At 39.3% G+C, this 13499-nt stretch overlaps 1 protein-coding gene across 3 annotated transcripts in view; it reads left to right on the top strand.

Annotated features, from left to right (window-relative positions):
- Positions 1-11433, top strand: part of LOC115601466 (ephrin type-A receptor 3) — a 230289-nt gene extending 218856 nt beyond the window's left edge. For all 3 annotated transcript variants that reach the window (XM_030471489.1, XM_030471490.1, XM_030471491.1), the window contains exon 17: positions 105-11433. In XM_030471489.1, coding sequence (XP_030327349.1) covers positions 105-210 — 106 coding nt within the window. In that variant the 3' untranslated portion in view covers positions 211-11433. The remainder of the gene's footprint in view (positions 1-104) is intronic.
- Positions 11434-13499: the final 2066 nt, after the last annotated feature.

Raw genomic sequence — 13499 nt, 5'->3', positions numbered from 1 at the left:
TGCAACAGTATAAGATGAGCGAGTTGATTGCTGTTTGCTCACATCAATGTTGAGAAACACAGAGACAGTACGCTAAAACTCATGCATCTTCTCTTTTTTTCCAGTGACATGAAGAAAGTTGGCGTTACAGTTGTGGGGCCTCAAAAGAAGATTGTGAGCAGTATCAAAGCTCTAGAAACTCATACAAAGAACAGCCCTGTTCCTGTGTAAGGTACCAAAATGTTGTTGCTCAGGAGAGAATAAAAGAGAAAAGTTGCATCACAGGTCAAAAGTGATGGCTGATAAATGGCAGAATTTAAAGGAGTTCTTTGCAACAGCTGTGGAAACATAATGGTTGAAATTTCAAACCCACTAAGACACTCAAATATTGAGTATAAATGCCTTAAAAATAGGAGCGAACTTGTTTTCTATCTGTTAATCCTAAAGGGTGGGTGCTCTTGACTGACTGTTAATGCAGATAGTAAATTTCAAAGGAAAAAAATATGTAAAATATCCTTCCAAGTAAAAACCAGTGATACTAAAACCTAGAGCCATTTGAATATTAAGTGACTGAATAACATGAAAAACCCATGGACATAAAAGCTGTGTATTTGATCTATACAGCAAACAAGAAGAAAGAAAGACTTTCAGTATTTTTATACAGAAGAGATCTGTAACAGGTATTTTATTTCTTTAAAAGCAAGGAAAATAGAGGACAATACCTCACAACCTGTCTGGCCATATTTACTATAATGTCATTGTAACATGCTATTTCAACTTCAGAAAGGAACACCGAAATAAAGTTTGTAGTGGCTTTGAGTTAGTTGACAAAAGATTTTCGCCGTTATGTTAGCTTCCCTAATTGTGTTCACTTAAATAGAAACAAGTCTTAATTTTTAAAAGACTTATTTATTTCCTTTGGGTTTTTTCCATTATTGTTTATATTTATGCTTAAATACCTTAACCTGGCTGTATTATTGCCAAGTGCCAAATGTTATCAAAAGTTCATTAGTTCAACCTGAGAAATTGTCAGAGGGTTAATTACTAGGTTATTTTATACTCATGACATCATACATGAAGTACAGAAGGAAAGAAAGATGATCTTTTTCCAGCTCTGACACTAGACAAAGCATCTGGACTTGTTGAGATTCCTCCCATTTGCTGTAAGAGTATTGTAACCCAGGCTTGCATTTTGGCAGAGTTGTGTGCACATCGATCTTGAGATTAGTCTTTGCCCTGGTCACGCACACACACATCTCATTTACTTCCCAAAGGCCTGCTTTCCTGTCAAAATAAGGACCCCTATTCTTAAGGGGGAGATTTGTCTAGCACACATAAAAAAAGAGTTAGACTTGCATCCTGCATTAACTGAGGATGTTTTTTAAGTTCACTAGGGAGTGGTCCGTTTCTAGCTTCTGTCTGGCAGGCTCTGCTCCTGACACTGGGAACTGGGAGATGTACTACCTTGTGCGAAGCCACTGCTAGTTATGCTGAGATGGTGACTTGCAGCAAAGGATAAGCAGCTTGTTTAAGAAGGATGACAAGCTGTGAAATGGGGCTTTGGTATATAATTTTACCTAAGTCTGAGCTAGAAGACCTCTCTCTAGGTACTGCCGTGCTGCAGGGGACTTGAGTTTCTGACACAGATTCCCTAGGCACCTGTTCCTTGAAAGAAAGCAGAAAGGAGCCTATCTTTAGGAGAGCATTCATATTTCCTAGTGGAAAAAGTAGCCTGGAAAGTGGGATTTGAGAGCCCTCCCCCATCTTCAGCATCTTTCCAATAGCGAACTCTTAAGCTGTTTCTCTGGAGTCTGTCAGTCCCATTTCTGAGCAGACACGACTGTTTGCTTTGAAAATGAGGGCTTTAAATCAGTGTGAGACGTTTCTTGTGCTATATACAGGAGAGCTGCTTAATGCTCTAGATCTGATGCCAGGCACCAGACATTAGGTTTTCAACACTACTGCAAACCACTCTGATTCTCAACCTGCGCTGCTGGAATCTAAATCTGGTTCTGACGTAACAGTGAGTCCCTAAAGTCCAAGACTGTGTGGAAGGCAGATGACTATATAGCACACCACTTTTCAATGTGCATGCAAAAGCAGGTAACTAATTGTGCTTTTTTTTTTTCTTGTATTGGTTTGATTTTTGAAGCTTCTTATAGCATAGGGCATATAAGTAAGGGAAGAATCAGTTCCTAGGATTTGTGTGGCTGAATTGACATTTAAATTGAACTTCATGGGTCCAGGACTTAGAAAACGTAGAAACACAACATTTATCACACATTGCTAAATAGAAGCAGAATTAGAAACTTTTTTAATGAGTGCTGGCAGTGAGCATGCTGTAAAGGACTCATTTGAAACACACTCACAGGATAATAATTAGTGATATTTTATGAAAGAAAAATGAATGGGTTTTGCAGTAAGTTGAAATAAAAAATGAGAAATAGAAGAAAATGAAAATAAAGCACTTAAGATGTAAAGAACATTTCTCCTTATCTGCCACAACCTATCGTGAAATGCAGCATGCTGAATCAAAAAGCTGTATTTTCTGTTGCACAGCTTATTCAGAATCTTTCTTTTCTTCGGTTTGAGATTGCTCTAAATCAGACATCATTAGTTAATTTAAGTCACCAAAATCAATTTGCAGACATTGTCTCTGTGGGGACAGCTTTTTATTATATATTCCTCATGACCTTTCTCTTCAGCTTCATTCTGCTGCTGGAGAGGGGGGACGAGGGGGCTGGGGTGGGGGGAAGACATCTGTGAAATGCTTCTGAAAACACAGAACCAGTTCTTAGAGCTTTAGATGACAACTGAACACTGCACCAACCACCCTGAATTTTCTCTTAGTATCATATCATGTTCCTTGCCCACTGTTTCAGCATGCTCAGAATAAAAGATTAAATCTCACTGATGCTTGGGAGAAAAAGAAACTCAATTTTGCTTTTCTTTGCTATTAGGAGTAGAGAGTTTGAAAATACATTTAGTTTTCTCTCCCTGTCGAAAGTTGATTTGTACTGTAAGTGGCCTCTCTTGCAAACATCCTATACTCCCTGTCCCCATGTACATATGTATACATAGCAGTGTACAATTCTTCATTGTGGAGTAGAGATACTAGAATTCGTGTGGCCATCTTCCTGTACAGAACTTGCATCGGTATCAACATCAAGCAAAATGCAACTACTCATAAAATGACATGCCGTATTATTGGTTTTGTATCTTTAAATATAGTTTCCATTTTATTTATTTCTGTTAACATATCTAGTTTTGTGCTGTTACTTAGCATTCAATAAGTAATGTATAGATGTGATTTGATTGGCAATATGTATTTACTTTAACTTGTATTTCAAAGCATTACTTACTCCTTTTAGATTATATATTGTGCAATTGTAGATGGCCTCTTACTAATGTAAAATGATTTGTAGTGGAAACATTTATATTTTTATAATAAACATAATGAAAGTATTTTTTACATACTGGAATACTGAGGTGATTGCTTGGAGGACAAAGTAAATTTATTTGATTAGCGAAGTGTGATAAAATTGTAATTAAATATGGATAAATTCTGAGTGTTAAAGCATGGGTCGGAGTGAAAGCTAGATATTACCTATATTATCTATTAAGAGAAACAAGTAGTGCAGGTTTTATCTAGATAGACCATCATTTGTGCTAAACTGATTTACACCAGCCAGAGACTTTGCTTTCTCCATGGATATGGGAAAATATCATCTACTATAGCCTGCCTATAGGTTATTAAAAAGCTGTCATTTATTTTAGTTATCAAGTATTTCCAAACTTTTGCTTTTTTTCCTCCCTTGCCAGTGGACCTCTTTTCATCTTATTACTATGTTGAATCCAGTAAAAGATGTACTTTTCAACAAAATAAAAAAAGCCCACCGCTTACTGTAATTTAACCCCATGAACATGTCTTGCCTCTGAGTGTCTGTATTAGATAATATTTTGTTCCTGTTTTGTTATGTCCCTATCAATTTGTTTCTGTATGCTTCACTGAAGTACAGTGTCTGAAAATGCCAACATGCAACTCAAGTTTGCATCTCAGGAATTATATTCCTAGAAAAATAGGAGTGGTTTGAATGTTCACCATTTACTTGAGGAGTAAAGTTACAGGATCTTTCTGTACCATAAATGATTTTGCATGCTTTTGTATATTACTGTGCTTACTGGTGCAAAACAACGAATGATATACCTGTCCTGGAGTCTGTAAGTAGATACACTTTATGGCCGTGAATGTAGCATAGTTGTTCTTGGGGGGAATCACTGAAAAGCGCTACTCAGAACTGGACTTAACTTTAAATGACAACAGCTGGACTGAAATCCACTTGTTCTTAGTAACACCACTATGCCTGATGCTGTGCTGCAGTGGGTACATACGGTGTCATTTTAACTTCTAATGAGTGGGTTTTGATGCTATACTTGAATGACAGGGAAGCAGCTATGTTTGTCTAATCTATGCAGCATGCAAACTATTTTCTTTGTGAGTAGGTTTCACTTCAGCAATTGTGTTACACTGACTCGTGTTTATCCCTTTAGCCTTACTGGTACATTGTATTTGCTTTATATCCCAAAGGGCATGGTGGATATTAATGCTTTTATAACCGTTACATTTATTGTAAAATGGTAAAATACCATTTTACCAGTAAAATGGTATTCTACAGCCAGTTCTGGAATGGCAGTAGAATGCATCCAAATGAAGAGCAGCAGAACAAGCAAATGCCTTACAGCCCACGACCATGTCTCAGCTCAAATGTGGAGGCATAAATTGCTGACAATCTGTTCCACAAATGAGGATATGCCCTTTTTTTGGCAATGAAAAGTGACGTCTTTCCACTTTGCATTTCTTTTTAAGGATGATGCCCAGACCTAGATATCTATACCAATAGAAGCCTAAGCAGTGCCAAGTGGAATCAGAAAATTACTTCTGCTGTCTCACATAACTCCTGTTAATTCAGACAAATACCCATACTATGGACTTCCCTTCATTTTCTGAGCCACTATAATTCCTTAGATCCTTTCCAAACTATCACTGCCTGGTCAGTAATTCCCCATTTGTGTGTGTGTGCACAAGTTCCTTTGTTAGTCCTCAGTCTAATTCTTTGTGTATTTCTTAGTGTATTTGTCTTTTCTAATTTAAGATTATTTATCCTGGAAATATTTCTCTCAGCATTGATTCGTTCACACATACAAACTTGCACATGCTCATCATCCAGGTTACTAATACAAGTGGTGAACAGCATGAAACATGAAGGACAGCCTTCTCTTGGCTTTTTTTCAGATGGCCAGAGAACCTCTCATAATGAGTACTCGGTGCGCAAGACTTTTCAGCTCACTCTGCTTTCACATTACAATGGTTTCATAATAGCCCATATTTCCCCTGTTAGCTCATAAGAATGTCATGTGGGACAGCACCAGAAGTCTTACTAAAGACAAGATAAATCACATGCACTACTTTTTAGATTATCCTGTCACAGAAATAAATTAGACGAGTTTGACATGATTTGTTTATTCTTGACAAATCTTAGTTGGTTTCTTAAGACCTTGTAATCCTCCAGCTGCTTAGAAATGTATTGTGTGATGTATATATATCTCTTTCTGGGTATTTGAGGTTAGCATACCTCGTCTGTAATTGCCTGGCTCTGCTTTTCTCCCCTTTTTAAAGCTCAGGATGATCTTTGCTCTTCTCCACTTGCCTGGATTCCATGACTTCTCCAAGAGAATAGCCAGTGTCTACATTTGGACTGGTCCCTTAAGTTGCTATAGTAAATCTCACAGACTCTGCAAACCTGAATGTATTGATCACTTGTTCTGAATTCTAGGATTCCTAATTGTAAAATGAAAATAAAATATATACAGGCAAATGATTTTACTGCATGCCTAGGTTTTCAGCTTATGTCTTGAATTTCTGCACGCAAGCAACTACTAAGAGTCACCATTAAAGAAGCATGGGGTAACATCTGTTTGGTTAGCAGATTTCATTGATTTTAATCAGATTGAACAACTGAGATTCATCGCTACTGTGTGATGTTGAAGGTAGTTGAGGTCCACTGTCTGGGATCATTAGAATTCTTTTAACGGTCTGGTATCTACGTAAGGAGGGAAATACTCTTTATCTCCATTCCTCTTCCATTCAGTTTATCCTAATATCAGTAAGCTCGTTTTTGAAATCTTTTCAGTAAAGTGAGCCACTTCAGTTTACCCACCATGGATTTATAATTAATACTCAGTTTAGTTTTCAACCATTTCAGAAGTGTATGTTTGCCAAAAAGTGTGAAATAACCAGAGCTTTATATTCTTAATATTTGGGGATTTAGGGAAGCAGATGTTGAGGTTGTGTCTGAACTGATTCATTACCAAGCCATGATATGTAGCACCAACAGTAAAGCATGTCTGGGCATAAAGCATCAGACATGAGGTCTCAAGCACTCATAGATATCATTATCTTGTGTATGTAACATGCCTGTTGGTTTTTACTCAAATAAATGTTACATATCCTTCCCAGAAGAAACTCTGCAGTAGCTGTATCTTGAGGCTGCTCCTCAACTGGCAAAGTACACATTGCCTTCACATTGCTGAGCAGCCATGTGTGCTGCGAAGGCACTGCCTTTTTAATGCCACAGCCAAAGCTACATCCAGCTTAGGAGGATTGCAGTCTTCACCCCAAAACGCTGTGCAGGCCGCAGACTAGCCTTCCTCACTGGGCTGGGTTTCTCCTCCTGGCATAAGGCCTGCAAGGACAAAACCCAAGCATTTAGTCTTACTGCATTTGCTTGAGCACAAAGTATAACATTTAATTTTAAGGCACTGAGCTGAAATGAAGCCAGAACAAACATATATATGCTAAAACTGATTTGTTTGAATGAAGAAGAAAATGGAGGTCTGGTAGCTTTGCTCCATATTCTGACCAGGGATTCAAATAAGCAACTATGAGGCTAATTTTCCTGTCGTTCTTCTCTCCCTACCCAGCAGAAACGAGTCCTTGGTTATAGTTTACAGATTGAAGTGATTTATTTTCATAGGGTGGTTCACTCTTTTCACTTTCATTACTCTCAGAGCTGCCATGTTCCCTCATGCAGTTCAACAGGCCCCAAAATTAGGCTCAAACCAAAAAAGTTTTGTGTGTCGCAGCACCCTTTCCTCCTACAGACTTTCCTTGACACCTGCCATCCCCTGCCGTGCCCATCAAGCATCATCCAGAACCCCCTCCTCCCTGTGCTGGCCAGAGGGGGTCCCCATCCGTCCTAGCTTATAGCTCAACCTAGTAGAGAACCCAAAACTCGGGATGGGAGATGACTAAAGCAATATGTTAAAGTCAAAGCAGTATTTAAATATTTGTTAGTTGCTTGCCTAACTGTTAGTTGCTTGCCTTGCTGTGCTTTCCATTTCTGATCTCTTGCCATACAAGTTTAACTACGTGGAGTCCCACCGGACGTTTAAATTTGCCTGTGATTTTTTTCCCCATAAATCACATTCAGTGTAGACATTTCCTCCCACTTAGGATTTAGAGTGGTAGAATAATAATTTTATCTACAGAATGATATCATTTTAATAAAAACAGATGATGCTTAAAACAAAAACACAAGCAAATTAAAACAAAACAAAACAAAACCCCCACACACAACCTCCTCATCAAAATCCACCAGAAATCCAGGTTACTGAGAGGGGTAGTGCCTCTCTAGCTCATAATTTGGACAATGGATAGACATACTACACACAAACACACAGGCTAGTAAAGGAGGGATGCTGGGTGTTCTTCCCACATTTTCTGCAGTATCTGGGTGGCTTTTTGCACAGCTAGCTGGACGTTTGCTGGCAGGTTTGGTCAGTGCTAAAACATGCATCTTCCCCTCAGGCTGCTTGTCAGCTAATCAACAGTAATGATTCCCTGCTTTGGTATGCTCCTTTCAAGTTGTATTACCATTTATTATTTTACTATTTTTAATCTATTTCCTTCACTCTCATAAAAGTTTTGGGGGGGCTTTAGTGGACTAATCTACAATTCCCAGATGCATATACTTTTTAAAAAAAGTTATGCATCATTAACTCAGTTAATATTTACCTAATTGTAACAGCAAAGCAATAAAATTCAATCCCCACAACAATGTGATATGATAACTTCCTTTCCTCTAACTGATGGAACGCTGGGCTACCTGCCAGGGAAGTCAAATGGAAATAGGAAACAATATGAACAAATGAAATTTCTTTCTGAGGTTTAGATATAGATATTTTCTTGCTTATTTTTGTTTAGCTTTTTTTTATCTTCTGATATTACTTGATTCATTTTTCTTTCTATCTGTTCTCAACTGTCATTCTGTCACTGTGCATGTGGGATTTTGGGGACAGGAGGAGCTGGCCCACAAAGGAAATATTTTTTGGCCCCTTTTTATCTCTTTCTCTTATACAAGCTACCCTCTCCACATGAGGTTTCTTAATTATGGCAAACACACCACCAAGAGAACCCTCCTTCCCCCTATCTACCTGCTTCAGTGACAGGCCGGTATCTGTCAATACCTTTTGAGAGGAATCCCAGGATCTCTTCCTTGCCCCAAATCCTTATGTTTAGTATAGGCAATCACTAGCTGCTATATAGCCTTCTAATGAGACTGTATAATGATTTTGGCTATAGTCTTTTGCTGCTAAGTACCATCTAGGGGACTGCTAAAATTATGGATCGAATACTTCACTGCTCTCAAAAAGAAGATCTTGTGGGTTGTAGTAGGCAGTGCACAAGAAGGGATGCTATTCAAAACAAAACAGAACGAAAGTTTTCCATCTAGTGAGAAACTAGCGAAACAATCAACTTGGAAAATTTTCTCCTAATCTTTCTGAATTTACTGTAGCAACATGGAATTCAGATCAGACACTTTCTTAGTCAGTGTCCTTGGTGTCCATACAGTATCCTGACTCAACAGGCACAAAGCCAAATGAATCAGTGGTCAAAAATGCCTTAGCATCTTGCCCAAAAGGAAGCTTTCGAAACCAATTCCTACTATTCTATCTTTGTATCAACAGATATGACTTCTTTCTCCAAGTATCTGTTCTTGTCACACTGTAAAACACGTTGAGTTTACTATGATAGGGCTGTCTGTGTGTAAATGAGCAGATTTTAAACATTTAACCAACAAAAACGGCATGGGCTTGGATCACCAGATATATGAAATGCACTTAATGTTTTAGGCTAAATGTTAGCCCTGTATCTTGAGGGAGAGATTGCCACTACTATGCAGAAAAAAAACTATATCTTGCAGTACAATAGAATCTGGAAAAGCTCAGGAGACTTGTCAGAAATTTCATCTGCAGTTTGTGGAGAACTGATTAATTTTCCAATGGGAAGGTGAGGAAAAAAAAGTCTGGTTGAGTATCTAAAATACTCAGTAAAATCAGAGGCAGAAGTAGAGGACTCGGGGGAAGCATTCCTGTTTCCTTCATTTAGCCTTAGCTGAGTATGGACACAGGGCTAAAGTTACCGCACTCTCCAGAGATGTTGTGCAGGGTCTTGCATGTAGAATGGGAACAGTGCATTATAAATCTCTTTGCAGAGCAGAAGAGTGTAAGATTCTTGGAAGAAAAAAACATCGACTCTTGTGTCATTTAAGGGTTGTGGCATTTCCAACCTTGCAATAATTGCCTAACACTTTTCATTTGTGAGAAAGTAGAATGAGATGTCTTAAAAGGGGGTTCTGCATATTGTAAAAGTCCAACCGCGACTTGGAGAAACACCCCTGAGACTTATTGCTACCATTATAAGCTTAGAGTAATGTGCACATATTTTTCTTTTTAGACCATGCACACTTTATCCAACCTTCAGAAGTGAAAACAAAAAGAGAAAAAGAAAGTTCTGTTAAATAAGGAGTGGTGTTTTTCTTTGTTTTGATCATCCTGGGTCAGACACACCAATGTGCGTCATGAGGACAGCTCAGCTGAAAGCGAGGTTTCCTGCTGCCACTGCATCCACGGCATCATGTACCACAGTGACATAGTCTCTGGGGATCTGTCTGAAGACTGCTATTTCACTGTTGGGACTGGGATTTCCAGGCCTGCTTCTCAGCTGCAGAAGAGACCAAAGCAGCAGTTGCAGGGGATGGTGGCAAGGGATGGGGCTTCATTCAGGCTGCAAACTCAGAAGCTCAATATCAGGCTTTCAGATGGGTTACCAGCAACAACTCCACAGTCCTTGCTGGGGCACAGTCAGTTTTGGCAAGGCAAAGCAGTGAACAATGGTTGAATATTAAGGAGAATGTTCATCATTTGAATCCCATTAAATTTCATTCTCTGTGTATATGAGTTGTGCTGGAGAGCTAAGGTAGCAGTACTGACTTAGTTAAGAGCTCAGTAGCTTTGGTTCTTGTTGGTTTTGTCATAGCATTTTGGAAGATCTCAGGCCCACTTTGTAACCTAACAACTGGAGATTTTCTTCCTTTTGTTCAAACTTTCCAATGTGTGTTAAGTCAGCTTTATAAGAGGGTAGAGCTGATTAAATCATAGGAAATAGAAAAACAAATACAATGATGGGTGTAGCTGTTGAATAATTCAGAAGTTTTCACTCGAATGCTAGCTATGTTTCAGTATCAGCAGCAAAAGCAGTCATGAAACCTTTGTCACTGATGTCTTTTAAGAAAGTGGTAGATTGGGATCTCACAAAAATTATTTGGTGTAAATGAGGCGTGGATGAAGGCAGAAAACCTCGCTGTCTTTTTGGCTTCAGACTGCATGATTCACCCGTAGTCACACAGCACTCCCCGCCCCTACTCTTGAAAAGTCTTTGGTCTAAAAGACAAGTATCACTGTTCCTATTTCCCTGGTATGGAGGCACGGGCAAATAACAAGAGTTGCTGTGAGTGTCCCAGGTGGACATTAATTCTGCTAATGCCAGAATCAGGGCCAATTCCCATCCAGTATGGTCCCTCTGCCACTGGGTTGCTCAGCCTTGCCTTGTTATTGTTACAAAATATTGACATACTGTGAGAGTTGCAAAGTGGGGGAAAAACCAAAATTGCACATTGCTCTCCTGCTGCTCATCAGTCCGTGGCTTTTCTCTCCCTTTCTCTCAGCCCCCCACCCTCACCATTTTAGTAATGAGAGAACAACCTGTGCAATCTGTTCAGCAAGAGAACAACTCATCTGAGCACAATTTCCTCTTCTCTGTTGTTGAATATAACTTCCCTTGGGTAGGTGAAAATTTTGGCAGTCTGTACAAAGACTAGCAGAGACTGAAGCAGAAGCTGTAATATAGCTGTTATGACTTGACAGCCCTGTTTTGTAATGCACTGGGGGATTTTATTACAAGTCAATTGTAGCTTCAAGAAATTTAAGAGTATGGCATCTGCTTGTATGATTTTCTTTAATGTTTGCTAAATGAAATTGTAGTAGATTTTAACATGAAGACTGTGGCTGTAGCAGGCCTGGATGACTTAATAAAAACTAAAATCAATCAATCAACTTGATTTTGTTGGCAAGTTTTTGCTCTGTAAGTGGAAATAAATGTTTTTGCAGCTCTAATAATTTCATATGCATTTCTTCAGGTACTGATAAAACACTATTTTTCTAATGTTTGCTGAGTGCATTGGGTTTTGCTGAATTTGTGTTTAAAGAACATCCTGTTAAAGATCATTTAATGTAGCCTCGCAAGGATCTGTGTCACTACAGTGTGTATCAATGATGACCAAAACCTTGAAGGAAAAGTCCTGAGCTTAAGAAAAGACTTTTCACCTCTCTACTCACTGTAACCTTTCTTTTTCTTGATTTAACTAAGGAAGATGATGATAGCAATTGAAGCTTCAGATCACTTGCTCCATGTAGTCATAATATAGTGTATTTTTATCGTAAGACAATGATTCACAGTGGTGGCAGGAAAAGGGACAGAATTTTAAAAATGGGGGAATGATGGGTTCTTTGCTACCAGCATTTTTCAGATCTTGAGTCTCATGATAGGTGAAATGTGGGCTCCAGCAGGTGTGGCTTTGAAACCTGTCTTCGAACAGGACTAGTTTTACAAGTTGTTAGTATTGTTGTGATGGTGCATGTGGTATAAGCCAGCTGAAGAAACAGGGCAGAAAATAATGCAAACCATCGAGGCCCCAGTACTCCCCCAGGACAAGCCAGACTCACACTGAGATCCCCCTTGGCAGCCTGGCTGTGGGAGCCACATGTGGGTGAGGACCCAGGGTCCAGACTGACCACCCTCTTCCCCATGGGAAACTCAAGGGCTGCAGGAATGTCTGGGGCCAGGAGCACGATGGTGGGCTCTCAGAGGCTGCAGCTCCATCAGCTTTTCTAGGCGTTTGCTTTTTTTGGTATATTTTCAGCTGCAATCCTATGCAAAGGTGCGTGTTAGCACCTTTATGACTTTATTATGACTCAGGTTCTTGTGTGAAGTCCCTATTTGATGTTATTGGGAGCATGCTGTTGAATAAAATTACATCAATGATATGCAACTATATACTGTGATGTATACTCCTTGGCAGAGCAATGGAAGGTAATTGATGGCCTATTTTTGGAAGAGTAGTTGGTTAGTATCTACTCTGAGCAATTCACTGGGCTGAATGACATCATCCTTCAAAATCAGATAGTTAAAATACCTGTGCTGTAATGTTGAGCTGTGTACCTTTCTGTGTTCCTCTAGAATTTAGCTCAGTCCCCTAGCCTGGCTTAATCCACATCTGTTTGTAGGACTAATTCCTCCAGGCTGCATTGGAGATACTACCTATTTCTGTGAACTTCTGACATTTGTGTGGGTAAAAAAGAAAACCAAAACAAAACAAAAAAAAGTTTTGTAAAAAAAAATCCTGAAAAAAAAATAAAAACAGAAAGTGTTTGTGTTAGTCTTGTTGTCCTGCTTTGAAACAAATGCCCCTGCCTGCATCTGGGAAATCAGAGTGGATTTTAATGATGATTTAGACATCACAACAGCAACCCAGGGAGTTAAAAATACACTATGTGTTCGGGTTTGGGGTCTTTTTCCCACAGTAAGAAACAGAACCTCTTTAGTGGATACAGCCTTACAAAGTGTTTGATACTCTTGCTGGCAGTTATCAGCGCAGAAATTCTGATGCATTGAAAGTCATCTATATACACCAGTCCCACCTCAGCTAAGTATTAATTTTCTTAGTATATGATAATTACCACCATTTTAGAGAGCTTGTGTTAAAGCAGCAGTTCAAAACATGTGGGAATTAGGGGTGACAACATCTCCAAAGCTTAAAAGTTGCCATCCAGATAAGATGAAGTGGTTATGTCGGAAGGCAGTTATGGGCAAAGAGCAGGAGTTGTCCTTAGCATAGAGCCAAGTGTTGCCCAGTGCACTGCACAACATGCAGCTGTAGGGTGCATTCACCCCATTAAGGCTGCTGCTAAAGCCAAAAGGCTGAGCAGCTCCCTAGAAGGAGGCAAAAGCCCAGCCTCTTTTGTAAACAGAAGTGTGCATCTGACTGTGGATTCCACAGCATTACCTTTGGAGGATTTTTTGGACAATCCTGATTCTCAAGGCCTTGGGGGATTTCTGGTCC

The sequence above is a fragment of the Strigops habroptila genome, chromosome 2 (genome assembly GCF_004027225.2).
Source record: "Strigops habroptila isolate Jane chromosome 2, bStrHab1.2.pri, whole genome shotgun sequence".
In the NCBI taxonomy this organism is placed as follows: Eukaryota; Metazoa; Chordata; class Aves; order Psittaciformes; family Psittacidae; genus Strigops; species Strigops habroptila.
This window is presented reverse-complemented; position numbering and strand designations above follow the sequence as displayed.